The 17,281-nt window shown below is 52.9% G+C and overlaps 1 protein-coding gene across 2 annotated transcripts; it reads left to right on the top strand.

The window, feature by feature from the left end:
* Nucleotides 1–1,364: 1,364 nt before the first annotated feature.
* Nucleotides 1,365–12,005, top strand: CLN3 (CLN3 lysosomal/endosomal transmembrane protein, battenin). 2 transcript variants are annotated; one of them, XM_084882958.1, is made up of 16 exons: nt 1,365–1,562; nt 1,746–1,871; nt 2,025–2,109; nt 4,055–4,151; nt 4,920–4,979; nt 5,344–5,423; nt 5,531–5,616; nt 6,111–6,183; nt 6,269–6,412; nt 7,374–7,495; nt 8,163–8,209; nt 8,299–8,367; nt 8,456–8,511; nt 8,629–8,722; nt 11,400–11,540; nt 11,649–12,005. In XM_084882958.1, exons 2-16 carry the CDS (start codon nt 1,826–1,828, stop codon nt 11,766–11,768), a joined length of 1,320 nt encoding a protein of 439 aa, XP_084739084.1. In that variant the 5' UTR covers nt 1,365–1,562; nt 1,746–1,825; the 3' UTR covers nt 11,769–12,005. The 2 variants fall into 2 exon arrangements, with proteins under 2 accessions (XP_084739084.1, XP_084739083.1); XM_084882957.1 differs by lacking the exon at nt 1,365–1,562 and having other exon boundaries at nt 1,606–1,871.
* Nucleotides 12,006–17,281: the final 5,276 nt, after the last annotated feature.

Raw genomic sequence — 17,281 nt, 5'->3', positions numbered from 1 at the left:
GGCTGGGAAATAGGTGTGCACCCCACAGGGAACTCGGGTGCATATTTGGAGCTAAAGGGCAAAGGAGGAAGCCAGAAAGGGGGAAAAATGGGAGCAGAGGACCTCAGAATTGGGGGTGGGGGAGGGTGCGTGTGGCAACTGCAGCTCAAGTGACTCAGGTCTTGTATTTACACCTCAGCCATTTCCGTCTCCCCACAAGCCACAGCCACTTTGTGAGAGGAAGCTGGGGTTTGTGGTTCCTGTTTCGCTTGGGGACAAGGAGTGGGAGTATGGGGGCTGATAAGAGCTATGCTTCTCATTTCAGGGTCATTAATGCTTCCCCAAGGGGAAGAAGGGGCTGGAATGGCCGCTTCAGTGCTGTTCCCTAATCTGTAGTCACTCTTGTGAAACAAAACTTGGCTAGGTTTTGTCCTGTGGTTGTGTCTGCCTCCCACCCTCCTGTGAGTTCCTTGAGGGCAGAGGCCGTGTAAGACACACTGACGAGTTTCTGGAGCCCTGCATGGGTACAGAAGCCCATTTTTCATTGGTTGAGTGACCTGGGAAGACCAAAAGGAGCATATTTCTAACAGCAGTCTGACAGCCTGGTTGTGAGAAAGAGCTGGCACAGGCTATTGGAAGCCCACAGGAGATACTATTGTAGCAGGGGAAGTAGGTGATGAAGGAATAGCAGAATGCTTCTTGACCACCTAAGAAAGGTGAGAGAATCCACTCCTTATGTGGGACTCTGTGGAGTGACATTGACCAACACCTCTTCCTCTAATCCGCTTCTGGAGCCCCACTTCCTCCGTTTCTAGTAGATAAAGGCGATGAGGTCACAGAGCCAGAACTCTGGGCTTTAGAACTATCTGGTCTCAGTTCCCTAGGTGCAGGCAGGAATCCGCAGCAGCCTGCTCAGCCAGCACCGGCCTCTGGTGCTCTCCTACGGTCACCTTTCTAACTTGGTATGATCATCAGGAACTTTCCTTTTGTTGTTGTTGTTGTTGTTTTCTCATCTGTAAAACCAGGGGTTGGACGTCTGTGACATTCTTTGGTTCTAGAATGATTTGGTAAAAGAACCTCCTAACGGCTTGGATACTGCCAATAATCATTCATGAAATCCTCTTAGGCGGGTGTTCCCTTTGCATTCCGCCTCTAAAGCAATGTCAGGACCGCGGAAAGAAATTAAGAAGGGCCTGAAGCTGTCCGTCTTTGCTCCCAGCCAGAAACAGTCGCGACTGGCCTGAGCAGCCAGGTGGCCATATTTGTTTTTGGCAAACGAGGGCGGCGGGCGCTGAAGCCGCTTCCCGCCATGATTAGTGTTGGCACCACGCCCGCCGCGGCTCGGGGCGCTATCAGGCTCACGTCGGGTCCCACCCACCCCAGGTTTAAGCCAGCGGTTCCGGGGTTCTCCTGGCCTCTCTGGGCGCCACGCCCCGAAGCTGGCAAGGCCTGAGGCGAAGCCAGAGAGGAAACCCGGAAGTGGGGGAGGCCCTCCGAGCACGTGATGGAGGAACCCGCTGGTGCTGTCACGTGACTAGCCGACCAGCGTCTCCTAGGTGCGGAATGTTCAGCTGCTCTTAAAGGTACAGGCTACCGAGACCCCCGCTTTCGAGGGGCGGGGGCGGGGGCAGAGTCCGGCGGGTGGGGCGTGGGGGACCGGGAGGTGGGTCCCCGGCTTCGCGGAGTGGATGGCGGGGGGCGCGAGCGCAGCCGAGAAGCGCAGCTGGGACCAGCAGTGGGGCGTCGACCCCTCCCACCTGTCACAGACACTCGTCGCCCCGTTCCATCGGAGCCCACTCCGAACGTTCGCCGACTGCGGGCCCCGGGGGAGCCGGACCCTGATGCCATGGGAGGCTCTGCGGGCTCGCTGCGACGCCTTTCCGATTCCGAGGGTGAGTAGGAGGGGCCCCCTCCCTGGAGGGGCTGCCTCTGGCCCGGGGCCACCTGGCAGGCGGCTCCGGAGCAGGCGCCATCCGGGAGGACGCCCGGGGGGGTCCCCGGACCCCTGAGAGGGCTGGGGTCAGGCCTTCTTCTCGCCCTCCCAGGAGAGTTGATCTCCCAGGAATCTCAGGAACCGCGGCCCCCTCAGGACCGGCAGGGCGCCCATTGGAAGAACGTGGTTGGCTTCTGGTGAGTGGCCTGCAGAGTGCCACAGAAGTGGAATGGGTGGAAGGAGGGAGGCCACCGGAGGGAGAGGGAAGTAAAGAGCTGGAAAAGGAGCTGAGTCCACCAATATTTACTGAACCACCTGGTTTGGCCTGAGGCGATGTGTAACTTTCCCAAATTTAATCACCTTCACGTTTTGGCCAGATCCTCATACCACCTGTGGGATTACTTACATGTTTTTATTCCAAACAATTAAGCCTTTAAATCCATAAATATACATGGGGGGAGGGGGTCTCAGCCTTATCTGGGGATGTTTTTCCCATTGGTTTATAGAGAGAGCGGAAGGGAGGGAGAAGGGAGAGAGAGAGAAAAGCATGGAGCTGAGAGAGACACACGACTTGGTTGCCTCCCGCACTCACCCCTACTGGGCCTGGGCTTCCCTCTGTGGGCCGACATCTAACCACTGAGCAAAACCGGCCAGGGCAATATATGTGTTTTTTTAAAGAAAACTTTAAATCACTACACTATAGAAGGCTAACATTTCCCTAATGCTCACTTAAATAAGTACATCAATACTTTTTAAATATATTTTTATTGATTTTGGGAGAGAGTGGAAGGGAGAGGAAGAGAGAGAGAGAGAAACATCATCAATCGACTGCCTCCTGCATGCCCCCTACTGGGGATTGAGCCTGCAACCCAGGCATGAGCCCTGACCAGGAATCAAACCTGTGACCTCTTGTTTCATGGATCAACACTCAACCACTAGGTCAGAAGGGCTGAGCACTTTTTAAAAGATCATCCATCACCCTAACCAGTTTGGCTCAGTGGATAGAGCGTCCGCCTGTGGACTCAAGGGTCCCAGGTTTGATTCTGGTCAAGGGCATGTACCTTGGTTTCGGGCACATCCCCAGTATGGAGTGTGCAGGAAGCAGCTGATCGATGTTTCTCTATCCCTCTCCCTTCCTCTCTGTAAAAAAATCAATAAAATATATATATTTTTAAGAAGATCATCCATCCACCTCCTAAAATTACTTTAAGTACTGAAGAATACTCCTAGCACCAACTTAAACATGGAGGACTTGGGTGGCAGATTGGGTTGGAAGTGGCTTCCCATGTAATCCAGTCACATGCCTCTCTGAGTCTCAGTTTCTCAGCAGTGACATGGGAAGAGCAATAGTCCCCTTTCATGGGCTTGTGAAAAGGACACATGAACTCTCTGGCGCTGTACCCCGTTCCATCCCCATCACTGAGAGCTCCTCTGGGAGGTGAACGTATGCAAACAAGATCCTTCACGGATCACAGGGGCTTTGGTATTATCTTGTTTTGGCCCTTCTGCAACTCCGCCAGGTGGAAGGGAATTGTGTACCCCCACTTGACACATGGGTAGGCTGAAACCGTTCAAATAGGAAGCAGCAAACTTGGGGCCTGTATATAGTTCTTTGGTTTCAAGCCCCACAAACTTTCTACTGACCCCCAGCGCATCCGAGACAGGCTCTGTGGGTGAGAACTGCCCCAGGAACCGGTGGGAGCTCAGAGGAACAGTCATCAAGGATGACTCTCTCCTCTTCCTAAGAGGAGTCTGGGAGATTAGATGTGAACCCAAGTCTGTGATCCCAAAGCGGATAGATGCTAGGGCTTCGGTTAGATTGCAAGTCTGAAAGGAGGTGAAGATCTATCCTAATATGTCAGTTATATCCCAGTAAATTGGGGGTGCTCGCCGAAACCGGTTTGGCTCAATGGATAGAGCGTCGGCTTGGGGACTGAAGGGACCCGGGTTCGATTCCGGTCAAGGGCATGTACCTTGGTTGCGGGCATATCCCAGTGGGGGGTGTGCAAGAGGCAGCTGATCGATGACTCTCTCTCATCGATGTTTCTAGCTCTCTATCTCTCTCCCTTCCTCTCTGTACAAAATCAATAAAATATATTTTAAAAAAAAAAAATCGGGGGTGCTCTGTCCTACTCACTCCAGGATCTTGGGCCTTTGCAACAACTTTTCTTACGTGGTGATGCTCAGCGCTGCTCATGACATCCTCAGCCACCAGAAGGAGTCTGGAAACCAAAGCCATGTAAGTGACCTTCACATGGTGGGAAGAGATGAGGGACTCACCCTGGGGCAGAAGCTCCCTGGAAACACTCATACAAGGGTAGCTCAAGGGGTGGGGCCAGGGGCTGAAGTTCCCAGCCTCCCCTATCTCAGAGCAGGAAGGGTCTTTAGGAATCAGTTGGTGCCAGGTGTACAAACTCAGGTGTTGGCCGGGTAGGACCATGGTCCATGGCAGATTCTTAACCCTCACACTGTTAACATTTGGGCTGGATCATTCTTGGTCGTAGGCCTGTCCTGTGCGTTGTGTGATCTTCAGCAGCGTCCCTGGCCTCGTTGCCAGATGCCAATAGCACCCTCTGCCCCCCAGTTGTGACAATCAGGAGTGTCTCCGGACGCTGCCAAATGCTCCCGTGGGATGTGATCACCTCTGGTTAAGGACCTCTTATCTGTGAGCATCTCGAGGGCACATGCCCAAGGGGGGAAGCTGCCAACAAGCAGGTCCAACAAGGAAGCTGGCTCAAGATCAGATTTTGTGGAAACCCACATTCTTTCATGAAAGGTTCTGAACGTGTCACCCAAATAAAGTCTGTTTACGGGGCCACCTTTGGCCAGGGGGTCCTTCTATGGAAACCTCCTCCTCCCCATTGTGCACCCAGAGAAGCTGAGGTCCAGGAGGCCAGAGCCGACTCAAGGCCATCCTTCAGGTCAGAGCAGAGCGGAGCCTAGAGCCAGGCCCTGTTTGTCTACCCTCTTGCCTCCCGGAGTGAAACACTTCCTTCTTTCCCATCAGGTAGGCCCAGGCTCCCACAATAAATCGTCTCGCTTTGACTGCAACCCTGTCTCCACAGCTGTGAGTACCCATCTGGTCCTCCCCTGACCCCCCAGCCCCACCCCCTCAGCATCCAGCTGGGACTGTCCTAATTATGACCATTAAGACTGCCATTCCCTGAGCCCTTTCTGTGTGTAGCTAATATTGGCTCGTTGCATCCACATAGCAGTACTGTGAGCTAGGGGCACTGTAACCATCCCCCATTCTCCAGATGAGCAAACTGGAGTCAGAGAAAGTGAATGCCTTGACCCCACAGCTAAGGAGTGGCAGAGCTGGGACTTGGACCCAAATCTAAATTCAGAGCCTGTCGCAGGTCTCCTTGGCCCCTTGGTTCAGAGACCTGTCCCGGGGAAGGTCTGGGTCTCACTCTGTCCTCCTGTCCCAGGCGGTGCTCCTGGCAGACATCCTCCCCACACTCGTCATCAAACTGCTGGCTCCCTTCGGCCTTCATCTGCTGCCCTACAGGTGGGGGCAGGGGACCGGAGGAGGGGCGGCTGGACCCTGTGAGGAGCTTGGAGGGCAAAGGCGGTGAGAGCGAAGCTGACCTTGCCCTTCCCGCCCCTCTCCCTCAGCCCCCGGGTTCTCTGCAGTGGGTTTTGTGCGGCTGGAAGCTTCATCCTGATCGCGTTTTCCCGCTCGGTGGCGGTCAGCCTGTGTGGTGAGCATGAGGTTTTGTATCGGGTGGGGGGCTCAGAGGAACTGCAACAGAGCATTTTTGGGAGCAGTCACCCCAACTCCGCAAAGGAAAGAGATTCTTTTCGTAACCCTCAGAAGCTGCTAGGACTGCGAAGTAGAGCACGGGAGATGAGGTCAGTTTGGAGGCGTAAGTGGTGGGGGACATGGGAGGAAATGGATGGATTAGATGGAGATGGAGATGGGCAGAGGAACCAAGGCTCCATCACAGGCGGAGGAGGCATCCAGGATGAGTTTTTACTCCTGGTTTGATAACGGTGGGTGGTAGTACCATTCATTCCCTGTGAGAGGGACTCAGAGGAGGCTATGGTTCTGCTTCAGATCCGGAGCCCCGCCCATCCGGGGATCTGTTTCTAGCCCCTCTGAGCTGATGCAGAGGAGGCCATGGTCAGACACCTCCAGGGCCTGGGGTAGGGGAACGGCTAAGTATGGCCACTGTCATGCTTGTTCTCCCTCCAGGTGTGGTCTTGGCTAGCATCTCATCAGGCCTGGGGGAGGTCACCTTCCTCGCACTCACCGCCTTCTACCCCAGGTAAGCAGGCGGGGAGCGGGGAGCGGGCAGAGGAGGTCCCCTGCTGGCTTTGGTTCTTCTTAGTGCCTCAGTTTCTCCTTCTCAGGGCTGTGATCTCCTGGTGGTCCTCAGGTACCGGGGGAGCAGGGCTACTGGGGGCATTGTCCTACCTGGGCCTCACCCAGGCTGGCCTCTCCCCCCAGCACACCCTGCTGTCCATGCTGGGCATCCCCGTCTTGCTGCTGGCCAGGTAAGCTGTGCGGGCCGGGAGAGAGAGGGGTTTGAGGAGACAAAACTCGATCGGGATCCCAATCCTCAGATCCCTTTAGCCTTATTATGAGGGATGTAGGTTCTAGACTCTGACGGGCCTGGATGTGAGTCTGGAGCCACCACATCTTAGCTGTGTGGGATGGGACAAGTTGCTTTACCTCTCTGACCTTCGGTGTTCCCCCATCTCAGTGGTCGGCAAACTGCGGCTAGCGAGCCACATGCGGCTCTTTGGGCCCTTGAGTGTGGCTCTTCCACAAAATATCACCGCCTGGGCAAGTCTACTTTGAAGAAGTGGCATTAGAAGAAGATTAAGCTTAAAAAATTTGGCTCTCAAAAGAAATTTCAATCGTCGTACTGTTGATAGTTGGCTCTGTTGACCAATGAGTTTGCCGACCACTGCCCTATCCCAAATGGTGGTCATTCTCCTTGCTTCCCTGCAAGGCGATGTGTGTGAAGCATCAAGGACAGTGTGGTTCCCAAGGTGACTTGAGGGTGGACTTGATTAATTTTATGTGTATTTGGGGAAAATTTTAACCAATAAAGCCTGTGATTTCACAGATTATTGCTTAGGACAAGGCCATGTAGAAAAGAGAATGCTTTGAAGGAAAGCATTAAGTAAAATATTATACACAGGAGGAGTGTGGATATGACAAACAGCATGGAGACAGAACAGAATTGAAGTGTGGGAGGTTCTGGCTTAGCACAGAATGAACACATGATAGGCGGTAGCTAGAGCAGGCATTAGGACAACATGTCAAGCAAACAGCTGACTGGAGGAGTGTGAGCCAGGCCCGGACGGAGCAGCGAAGAGACAAGTTTCAGCTTCAGGGAAGAAAGCGTTTTCTTCAGTTGGGGCTCTCTGGCACAGGATGGGGTGGGGAGCCCCTCCCGCTGACTGCTGACCGAGGCTCTTGGCCTTCTCTCCTCTCACCTGCTCCCAGCTATTTCTTTGTGCTCACATCGCCCGAGCCCCAGGACCCTGGAGGGGAAGAAGAGGCAGAGAGGGCAGCTCGGCAGCCCCTGATAAGCAGCGAAGACCCCGAGGCCCCCGAGCGGAAGCCAGGTTGGAGACACAGGAGGTCCTCAGATTTAGCCTTCCTCCCCACAGTGCACCGTGGGAAGGGGACGGGGATGCGTGAGAGCCGATCACAGTCGGCTAGTCAGGATATGCTCCTTGGGTACTGACTCTGAGCCAGACCCTCCAGTCATGGGGGTGGGTGGTGAGTACGATAAGGAAATGAGGCCGGCTCGTAAACAGCTGAATCAGAAATGTGCTTTTCACATATTGGGAAGTGCTGGGAGGACATAAAGCAGTGATGCGCTAGAAAATGACAACTGGGGGAAATGGAGAGTTCTGCTTAGACAAGGTGGTCCGTGAAGGACTCTCTGGGGAGGTGTCATTGGGCTAAAATTTGATTGACAAGGCATCAGCCCCGTGGACAGGCTCCAGGCGGAGGGAGCAGCAAGTGCTGTGGGAACGAGCCTGGATGTTCAAGAAGCAGAAAGAAGGGGCCAGTGTGGCTGGGGTGGAGATGGACAGCCACCCAACTGTGCAGGAGCCGGGGAGAGGGCTTGTCTCTAACCATGGTGAAACGCACATAACACAAAGTTCCCAGCTTAACCGTTGTAACTGTACAATTCCGTGCTGGCGGGTTGATTCTCCCAGCAGCACCCCTTGGCGGAGTCCGTATGCCAACCTCACGTGCCCTTCTCTCCCTGCTCCTCTGCAGACTCCAGCTCAGGCCTCTCCCTTCGTGAGAAGTGGACTGTGTTCAAGGTATGCACGGGGGCTGGGGCCTGTCCCCGCCTGTGGCCAGTGCCCGTCTCCCAGCCGACCACGTACGTTGTGTCTTCTGGCTCCTCCAGGGCCTGCAGTATTACATCCTCCCGCTGATCCTGGTTTACTTTGCTGAGTACTTCATCAACCAGGGGCTTGTGAGTGAGGGCACCGGGAGCGGGGATAGAGATCGAGGCTGAGACCCACGTGTCCCCGCTCATCTCCCCGTTCGGGTTTTTGCTGCAGTTTGAACTCCTCTTCTTCCGGAACACGTCCCTGAATCACGCTCAGCAGTACCGCTGGTGAGAGCAGCGAGGAGGGTGGCATGACGGGCTGTTTGCGGGCGGGCCTGGGGCAGGGAGGGGCTGCCATGTGAGCAGGCACCGGACGGCTTCCTCCTCCTCCCTGCCCTATCTCAGGTACCAGATGCTGTACCAGGCCGGCGTCTTTGCCTCCCGCTCCTCTCTTCGCTGCTTTCACATCCGCTTCACATGGGCCCTGGCCCTGCTGCAGGTACGAGGCCCCCGGCCCCCACTCCATCCCCCCTTCGCTCCCGCTTCCCCACGCACAGGAACAGAAGGCCAGCAGGGCTGCGTGTGCAGTGTGTCCTTGGAGCCAGGCGAAGCTGATGTAGATCCCAGCTCCTGTACTCAGCAGCTGTTTGACATAGGGCAGGTCTCCAAACCAGTTTCTAGTTTCCTCATTCTGAAATCAGGCATGGCCACCATCTACTTCTCAGGGTAGTTGTAAGAAACAGAGATGAGAAGAGGAATGAAAGAACAAGACTTTATATTGTGTCTCAATCAGGTAGAATCACTTACGTCCTGATTGTTTGCACAAGCCTCATGTAGAGCCACAGGCCTTCAAATAACATTTCCAACAAAAGAAAATGCAGTTCTTTTACTCTGCATGGTTAATTATAATAGAACTAGAAGCGTGATGCATGAAGATTGGTGCCTGAATGGGCCTTCCTTTCCCTGGCTATCGACACCACCTTCGGTCTGGCCAGAGCCACCTTTCCACCTTCCCACACTGCCTAGAGGCCCGGAGCGGTTGTGGGTGGTACAGAATGCCTAGTCGCTGCCATGGTGATGACACAAGCGTCCCAACCCACTCTCAGCCGCTTGGTGCCTGCATATGCAAATTAAACCACCGTCTTTGTTGGGTTAATTTGCATACTCCTGGTTGACTGGTGGGTGTCACGAAGGTATGGTCAATTAGCATGTTACTCTTTATTAGGTAGACTAGAGACCTGGTGCACAAAATTGTGCACTCGAGGGGTCCCTCAGTCTGGCCTGCGCCCTCGAGCAGTCCAGGAGCCCTTGGGGGATATCCACTGACGGCTTAGGTGAGGAGCAGGCCTAAACCAGCAGTTGAACATCCTTAGAACTGCCTTGGAGGCGGGAGAGGCTCCCACCACCACTGCTGCACTCACCAGCCGTGAGCCCGGCTTTTGGCTGAGCAGCACTTCCCCTGTGAGAGCGCACTGACCACCAGGGGGCAGCCCCTGCATTGAGCATCTACCCCCTGGTAGTCAGTGCGTGTCATGGTGACCAGTTGTTCCACCATTTAGTCAATTTGCATATTAGCCTTTTGTTATATAGGATCAGTGACATTGTACTCAACTGATTGTATATCTCAAGGCTGGTGAGCAAGTTCAACTACCCACGACAAAAGTAATCTACAGCTTTAAGAAAACAAACACCTTTCCCTACAATAGTCTAACAAAAATACTTTTTTTTTAAATCCTCACCCAAGGATTTGCTCAGAGAGAGGAAGGGAGAGAGAAACAAACATCAGTGTGAGAGAGAAACGCTGATTGGTTGTCTTCTGTATGTTCTTGGACCGGGGTCCAACCTGCCCCTGCAACTTTTTGGTGCACAAGATGACACTCCAACCACTGAGCCACTCTGGCCAGGCTAAGAAAAGTACTTTTGCTTAATCAGCATGTATTCTTTCTGCAGCCCTATAGGTAACTATCAAGGTAAACGTTTAATTACGATAGGAATGTCCTTTGCCCTTTTTAATGTACTTAAATCCATAACAAGATCTATAATAAATATAGATTACACTTGAACATTATGGCACCAGCATGCCAGTATCCTCTAGCTTTCTTTCTCCTTTATTTATGAAGCAGTACTGCCAGCCGAGGGCTTGGTAGCTCCAAAGGCCCAAATTGTTGTGTTAATACATGTTAACTCGGGGTTCTTCATTAGATGCTGCCGACATGGAGTTTATGATTTTAGTTATTATAATGTCAGCCAAGGCTGCTTTGTAGAAATAGGGGCGTGTAAGCATTTCATTCCATTACGGACAGCGTGTAGCCGGGCGCTGCAGATGGAAGTGTTTGCAGCATTTCACAGGTCACGCTGGTATTACCAGAGTGTGTCCTTTTCAATGCAGACTTCTGAGCCTCGCTCAGACGGGATGAATTAGGACCTCTGAGGGCGAGGCCTGTGGGTGACCCTCCTGTGCATCAAACCGTGAACCGCCGTGGTGACAGCCCTGCACTCAGGATGGGACACTGGGGTCTCCTGAGGGGCTGGGGCACCAAGGAGGGACCTACACCTTTGGGTGGGGTCAGAGAGGCTTCCTAAATGAGCTGGGAACAGCTAAGCCAGAGTGTCTCCGCCTCAGCACTGGGCCCCATCATTGTTTGTGGTGGGCTGTCCGGCCCCTCTGGCCTCCACCCGTTAGATGCCAATAGCAGCCTTCATTCCCAGTTATGACAACCAAGATCTCCAGACATTGTCAGACGTCCTGTGGGCAGCAAGCCAAGCCCCAGTGAGAACGCTGGTCTAAGGGTAGCCTCTATGGGGGCACTGCTCAGGGAGCCCCTGGGAGGAGGAAAGCGTCACAGGAGTAAGTGGCCCTGGTCCAGGCTGAGCTGTGGACAGTGGCAAAGGGACCCCACGTGAGGGGAGGTGGAGTGGCGTTCCAGGAAGTAGGGGTGCCGTGAGCAAAGGGGCCAGAGAGGAGACCCACGAGGTCTGGGTGCTGGGGGAGGGTAGAGAGAAGGGATGACCCCGATCCCACAGTCCGGTGGGCCAGCTGGATGTTGGGATTCCACCCCCGCCTGCCAGCCCTCCCTCATCAGTGTCTCCAAGAACTGGGGCCACTGGCGGGATGGCAGCCTCCCTTCTCCTGCCGCGAGTCCAGGCTCAGCCCTGCCCCCCACCTGCACCCACAGTGCTTCAACCTGGTCTTCCTGCTGCTGCACGTGTGGCTGAACTTCCTGCCCAGCATCTACCTCGTCTTCCTGATCATTCTGTACGAGGGGCTCCTGGGGGGTGCCGCCTACGTGAACACCTTCCACAACGTCGCCCTGGAGGTCAGCACCGGCCAGGCGAGGGCTGTGGGCGGCCTCTCTGGGGAGCGAGCCAGGCAGGGGTGTGGAGAACGGAAGCCTCACCCCTGCTCTCTGCCTTCCCTCCCCCAGACCAGTGACGAGCACCGGGAGTTTGCCATGACAACCACCTGTATTTCGGACACCTTGGGAATCTCCCTGTCAGGGCTCACGGCCCTACCCCTGCACGACCTCCTCTGCCACCTCCCCTGACACTGGGCTTCTGGGGACACAGGAGGCCCTGGCAGATGGGCAGGCCGACCCCGGGCCCACAGCCCAGGGCCCAGCCATGAGCTCTGCCCCTGGACTTCCCTGCACAGCGGGGTTTTAGAGAAGCTGGGTTCCGTCCCCCCCTGGTCAAGGGGCGGCCACTTTCTCCCCCTCCACGCTGATCTCTGGGACTTTCTTGGAATTATGCCCTCGGAATAAATGCCTATATTTATCCATTGATTCTGGTGCCATTTTCCTTCTTGGGAAAAAGAAATTTTTTTATTATAAAAGAAATACCAGCCCACTTTGGAGTATATACAGGAGAGTATAAAGACAACATTTCAGCAGATTTCTGCCTAGTCTTTCAGGCTTATTAATCCGCTCACTCACTATGAGGAAGTCTGTACACATTTTCCTCCAGCATGTAAATTTCAAACATGCAGGGAAGTTGGAAGAATTTGTGCAGTGAGTATTCATATGGCTACTGCCTGGTCACTTTGCTGTAGCTGCATCGGCTCTCCATCAGTCCATCTTATTCTTGTAATGCACTTCCACGTAGGAGGCTGGGAGCTGGCTTTGGCACTCTTCACGCTGGGTCTTTTACTCCTACTTGGTCAGCGGTGAAGACCTTACACCCCGTTTATATGTTGGTGGTTAACATCAGCACAGCCTAGGGGATGTAGCACATTCTGAGGACCATCTTGGGGCCTAGAGACACCATGAAGATGCATGTTTCTGGAGCTAGAGACATCAAGCTTACTAAAGATGGCAAGTGCTGCTTCATGAAATGCAAATTCAGTACCCAACAGTCTCCTTGATAGCCAAAGTAGAAACAGCCCATGCGATGGTACCACTTCCAGGGTCCTAATCACTGGAGAACGACTAAAACAGGGGCGTCTCTACATGTCTGAAGGTCTCATCCCAGAATCATAACATGGATTGGAAGCTGCAAAGGAAAAGGTACTTCAGGTTTTAGAACAAGTCAGAGTAAGCAAAGAGATTCTTGTTCCCGTTCTCATTCTCTCTCTCTCTGACTCCATTTTGACCATTAAAAAAAAACCAAGATGAACCTATTGACCTCTTAATGGTTGAGATCTTGGATACAAGCTTCATCAGAGGTCTTGTTTTGGTCAGTGGGCATGGAATCCTGGCATGAGAATGAGAGTGGTAGATGCAAACATCCTCAAATGCAATGTGTCAACAGAATATGAAAAATAAGTAAATTCTGGCTTTTTTTTTTTTTTTTACAAGAGTGCAGAAGAGAGAAACCAGTAAAATCTGAAGGAAAATTCATTGAAGATAGAGTTTAAAAATAGTAGAACCGAAAAGGAAATCCTATGGAAACTCAGATAAAGGATTTGTTGTTATTCATCAAAAGGGAATTGACAAAAAAAAAAAAAAAAAAGGGGGGGTGGGGGAATTGACCCATTCTCTTTAGATGCTCTTGCAAAAGAGGGCATAGTAGCTGCACAGAACTAGAAGGAGAAGTATGGAAAGGCTGACTCTTAAGTGGAAAAGCACACTCTTTTTTTTTTTTTTTTTTTTTAAATCAATCTTTATTGTTCATATTATTACAAAGGTTCCTCATTTCTTCCCCCCTCCACCAGGTTCCCACCCCACCCTCTGCCCCCTCCCCATCCCCCATTGTCCTCATCCATAGGTGCACAGTTTATGTTCAGTCTCTTCCTCCCTCCCTTTCCCCGATAGTAAATCCCTTTTCAGATAGTAAATCTGTTACTTAGCATTTTCTCATATCAATAATACCTCCACATGCCCAATGATACACTTCACACAAAAGACATTTTCAAATAGGTCAACCAGCCTCATCCAGGCCCCACCCAAGGCACTCACAGATCAACACCCCAGCGCTATACTAACTCAACACATCCAGATCTAAGCCTTCATCACTTGATTCAGCAGACCCTCAAGTTCCCGCAAAAGTTTCCAGCCATGTCTGAGAGGCAGCCGTGGGCAGGTACAGGCGAGGAGCGAGCTGTTTCCGGCCTGGCTGCTTCGGGCCTGGCCTCTGTTGCTCTGGTTCGTTCCACAACCAGCTGCTCTGGGTCTGGTCACTGCCGCTCCCGACCTAGTTGCTCTGGACTTGGCTGTTGCTGCTACAGGCCTGGCCGCACCCGACCCGGCTGCTCTGGGCCCGGTTGCTCCGGTCCCGGCCGCTCCGGGCCTGGCCGCTCCCAGCCTGTCAGCCGCTGCTCCGGGCCTGGCCGCACCAGACCCGGCTGCTCCAGGCCTGGCCGCTCCCAGCCCGGCAGCTGCTGCTCCGCGCCTGGCCGCTCCCAGCCTGGCAGTCACTGCTCCGGGCCTGGCCGCACCAGACCCGGCTGCTCCGGGCCTGGCCGCTCCCAGCCTGGCAGTCACTGCTCCGGGCCTGGCCGCACCAGACCCGGCTGCTCCGGGCCTGGCCGCTCCCAGCCTGGCAGCTGCTGCTCCGGGCCTGGCCGCTCCCAGCCTGGCATCCGCTGCTCCGGGCCTGGCCGCTCCCAGCCTGGCAGCCGCTGCTCCGGGCCTGGCCGCTCCCAGCCTGGCAGCCGCTGCTCCGGGCCTGGCCGCACCAGACCCGGCTGCTCCGGGCCTGGCCGCTCCCAGCCTGGCAGCTGCTGCTCCGGGCCTGGCCGCTCCCAGCCTGGCAGCCGCTGCTCCTAGCCTGGCCGCACCAGACCCGGATGCTCCGGGCCTGGCCGCTCCCAGCCTGGCAGCTGCTGCTCCGGGCCTGGCCGCTCCTAGCCTGGCAGCCGCTGCTCCAGGCCTGGCCACACCAGACCCAGCTGCTCCGGGCCTGGCCGCTCCCAGCCTGGCAGCCGCTGCTCCGGGCCTGGCCGCACCCGACCCGGCGGCTCTGAGCCTGGCCGCTCCCAGCCTGGATGCTCCGTGCTTGGCTACTGCTGTTCTGGGCCTGGCTGCTCCCAACCCGGCTGCTCTGGGCCCGGCTTCTCCGGGCCCGGCCACTCCGTGTCTGGGTGTTCCTAGACTGGCCACCCTGGGCTTGGCCGCCTCTGCCTCAGGCCTGGCTGCCACTGCCCCAGGTCTGGCTGCTCCAGTGCTGGCCGTTGATGCTCTTGTTCTGGCTGCTGCTGCTCTGGGGCCTGGCCACTGCTGCTCCAGACCCAGCTGCCACTGCCTTGTGCCTGGCCACTCTAGGCCTGGTCGCCGCTGTTCCAACATTCTGTCCCTTTGGAAAAGCACACTCTTAAGTGGAAGATCCCCACCAGGGATCAAGCCTGCAACCCAAGCATGTGCCCTGACCAGAAATTGAACTGTAACCTCCTGGTTCATAGGTCGATGCTCAACCACTGAGGCTCACTGGTCAGGTTGTACAGTCCTTTTTTAGGTACAATTTATATACAGTAAAATGCACAGATTGTTATATTTTAAGTAACTGAAGTGGGCTTAGCAATGTTTTCCATATTTCACTGTTACTATCTCTATCATATTTGCTATATCTATGTATACAAGTACTTTTACTTAGTATTTTTTATAAAGTGACTAACTTTTTAAATATATATCCTCTCTAATAAAAGAGAAACAGGCAAATTGACCATACCTTTGCTACACCCACAAGCCACACCTACCAGCCAATCAGGACAAGTATGCAAATTAACCCAACCAAGATGGCGGTTGATTTGCATATCCAGGCCAGAGCAAAGACTGAAGACAGCATAGAAAGAAGCCAAGTTGCAGAGAAGCAAGCAAGCAAGCAAGCGGGTCGCTGGAGATGGCAGGGAAGCAGGCGGGGCAGGGAGAAGGGAGAGAAGCCAGCGGGGCAACTGAGACCGCAGCAGGAAGCCCTATTGCAGGAATCTTCCTGCAAGGGGCATCTGATAGATAGATAGATAGATAGATAGATAGATAGATAGATAGATAGATTTGAGAGAGAGAGAGAGAGAGAGAGAGAGAGAGAAACATCACTAAGCACAGAGAGAGAGAGAGAGAAACATCACTAAGCACAGAGAGAGAGAGAGAGAAACATCACTAAGCACAGAGAGAGAGAGAGAGAGAGAGAGAGAGAGAGAGAGAGAGACATCACTAGACACACCCCTGCAGGGGATTGAACCTTAAACCCAGGCATGTTCCCTGACCAGGAATCCAACTATTGAACTCTAGGTGCACAGGACGATGCTCAGCCACCTGCACCACACCAGCCAGGCTAGGTCTCCTTTATTTTCTTCCAATAATGCTGTGTAGTTTTCAGAGTATATATTTTACCTTTATTTGCTAAAAATTTTTAAAATATGTGTTTTTATTGATTTTTTTAAATATTTTTATTGATTTTTAAAGAAAGGAAGGGAGCGGGAGAGAGATATAGCAACATCAATGATGTGGCTCAGTGGTTGAGTGTCAACCTATGAACCAGGAGATCACGGTTGGATTCCCAGTCAGGGCACATGCCCAGTGTGAGTTGTGCAGGAGGTAGCCGATCAATGATTCTCTCTCATCATTGATGTCTCTCTCTCTCTCTCTCTCTCTCTCTCTCTCTCTCTCTCTCTCTCCCTTTCCCTTTCTCTCTGAAAGCAATAAAAATATTTTTAAATAAACCTTTGTCACAGACAACAGTATGGTGAAGGCGTGAGGAGGGGGCGGGAGCAGGATGGAGAGGGTCAATGGGGGCAAAGGGGAGGGGACATCTGTAATACTTTCAACGATAAAGATAAATTTTAAAAATAATAAAAAATAAACCTTTGTGGCCGGGACCGGTTTGGCTCAATGGATAGAGCGTCGGCTTGGGGACTGAAGAGTCCCGGGTTCGATTCTGGTCAAGGGCATGTACCTTGGTTGCGGGCATATCCCCAGTAGGGGGTGTGCAAGAGGCAGCTGATCGATGACTCTCTCTCATCGATGTTTCTAACTCTCTATCTTTCTCCCTTCCTCTCTGTACAAAATCAATAAAATATATTTTAAAAAAATAAATAAAATAAAAAAATAAACCTTTGTGCATTATAAATTTTTCTCATATGAGTATTTGTTTAGAATAGATTCTCAGAACTGAAATTTGTAGGGATGAGCATTTTTTTAGGTTGTTGATGCTGTTTTAGGCTTTCTACCATGTTTTTGAAAGGTTTTTTTGTTTGCTAATCCCGTTTATATGCATCGTTGCTTATCACATACTCTCTTTGGTACTTGGGACAATCATTTTTAAATCTTTGCTAAGTGAGTAAAAATATACTTAATCTTGATTATTTTAAAAATTACCTTTAACGGCATTATTGAGACATTAGAGGCCCGGTGCACAAAATTTGTGCAAGGGGCTCAGCCCTCGCAGCCATGGCAGCTTGCCTCAGCCCTTGAAGCTCCCAGCTTCATCTGGAAGGTCGTCCAGAAGGTCATTCAGCTGTCCGGTCTAATTAGCATATTATGTTTTTATTATTATAGATACTTCACCTACAATAAAATTGGTTTTCAGCATAATTCAAGATATGTGTGACCATCACCAGTCAAAATTAGAACAACTTTATCACAAAGTAAAATACTATAATCTTTACCTACCACCCCTTCCCTACCTT

The sequence above is a fragment of the Pipistrellus hanaki genome (assembly GCF_964339955.1).
Source record: "Pipistrellus hanaki genome assembly, chromosome: 4".
Taxonomy (NCBI): domain Eukaryota; kingdom Metazoa; phylum Chordata; class Mammalia; order Chiroptera; family Vespertilionidae; genus Pipistrellus; species Pipistrellus hanaki.
This window is presented reverse-complemented; position numbering and strand designations above follow the sequence as displayed.

What these genes read in the sequence shown, in the direction of transcription:
- CLN3 (XM_084882958.1), top strand. Translation starts at nt 1,826, where the DNA reads ATGGGAGGCTCTGCGGGCTCGCTGCGACGCCTTTCCGATTCCGAGG. An exon ending in CTTCATCTGCTGCCCTACAG is followed by an intron (nt 5,424 to 5,530) that starts GTGGGGGCAGGG and finishes CCTCTCCCTCAG; the next exon opens with CCCCCGGGTTCTCTGCAGTG. An exon ending in CACGCTCAGCAGTACCGCTG is followed by an intron (nt 8,512 to 8,628) that starts GTGAGAGCAGCG and finishes GCCCTATCTCAG; the next exon opens with GTACCAGATGCTGTACCAGG.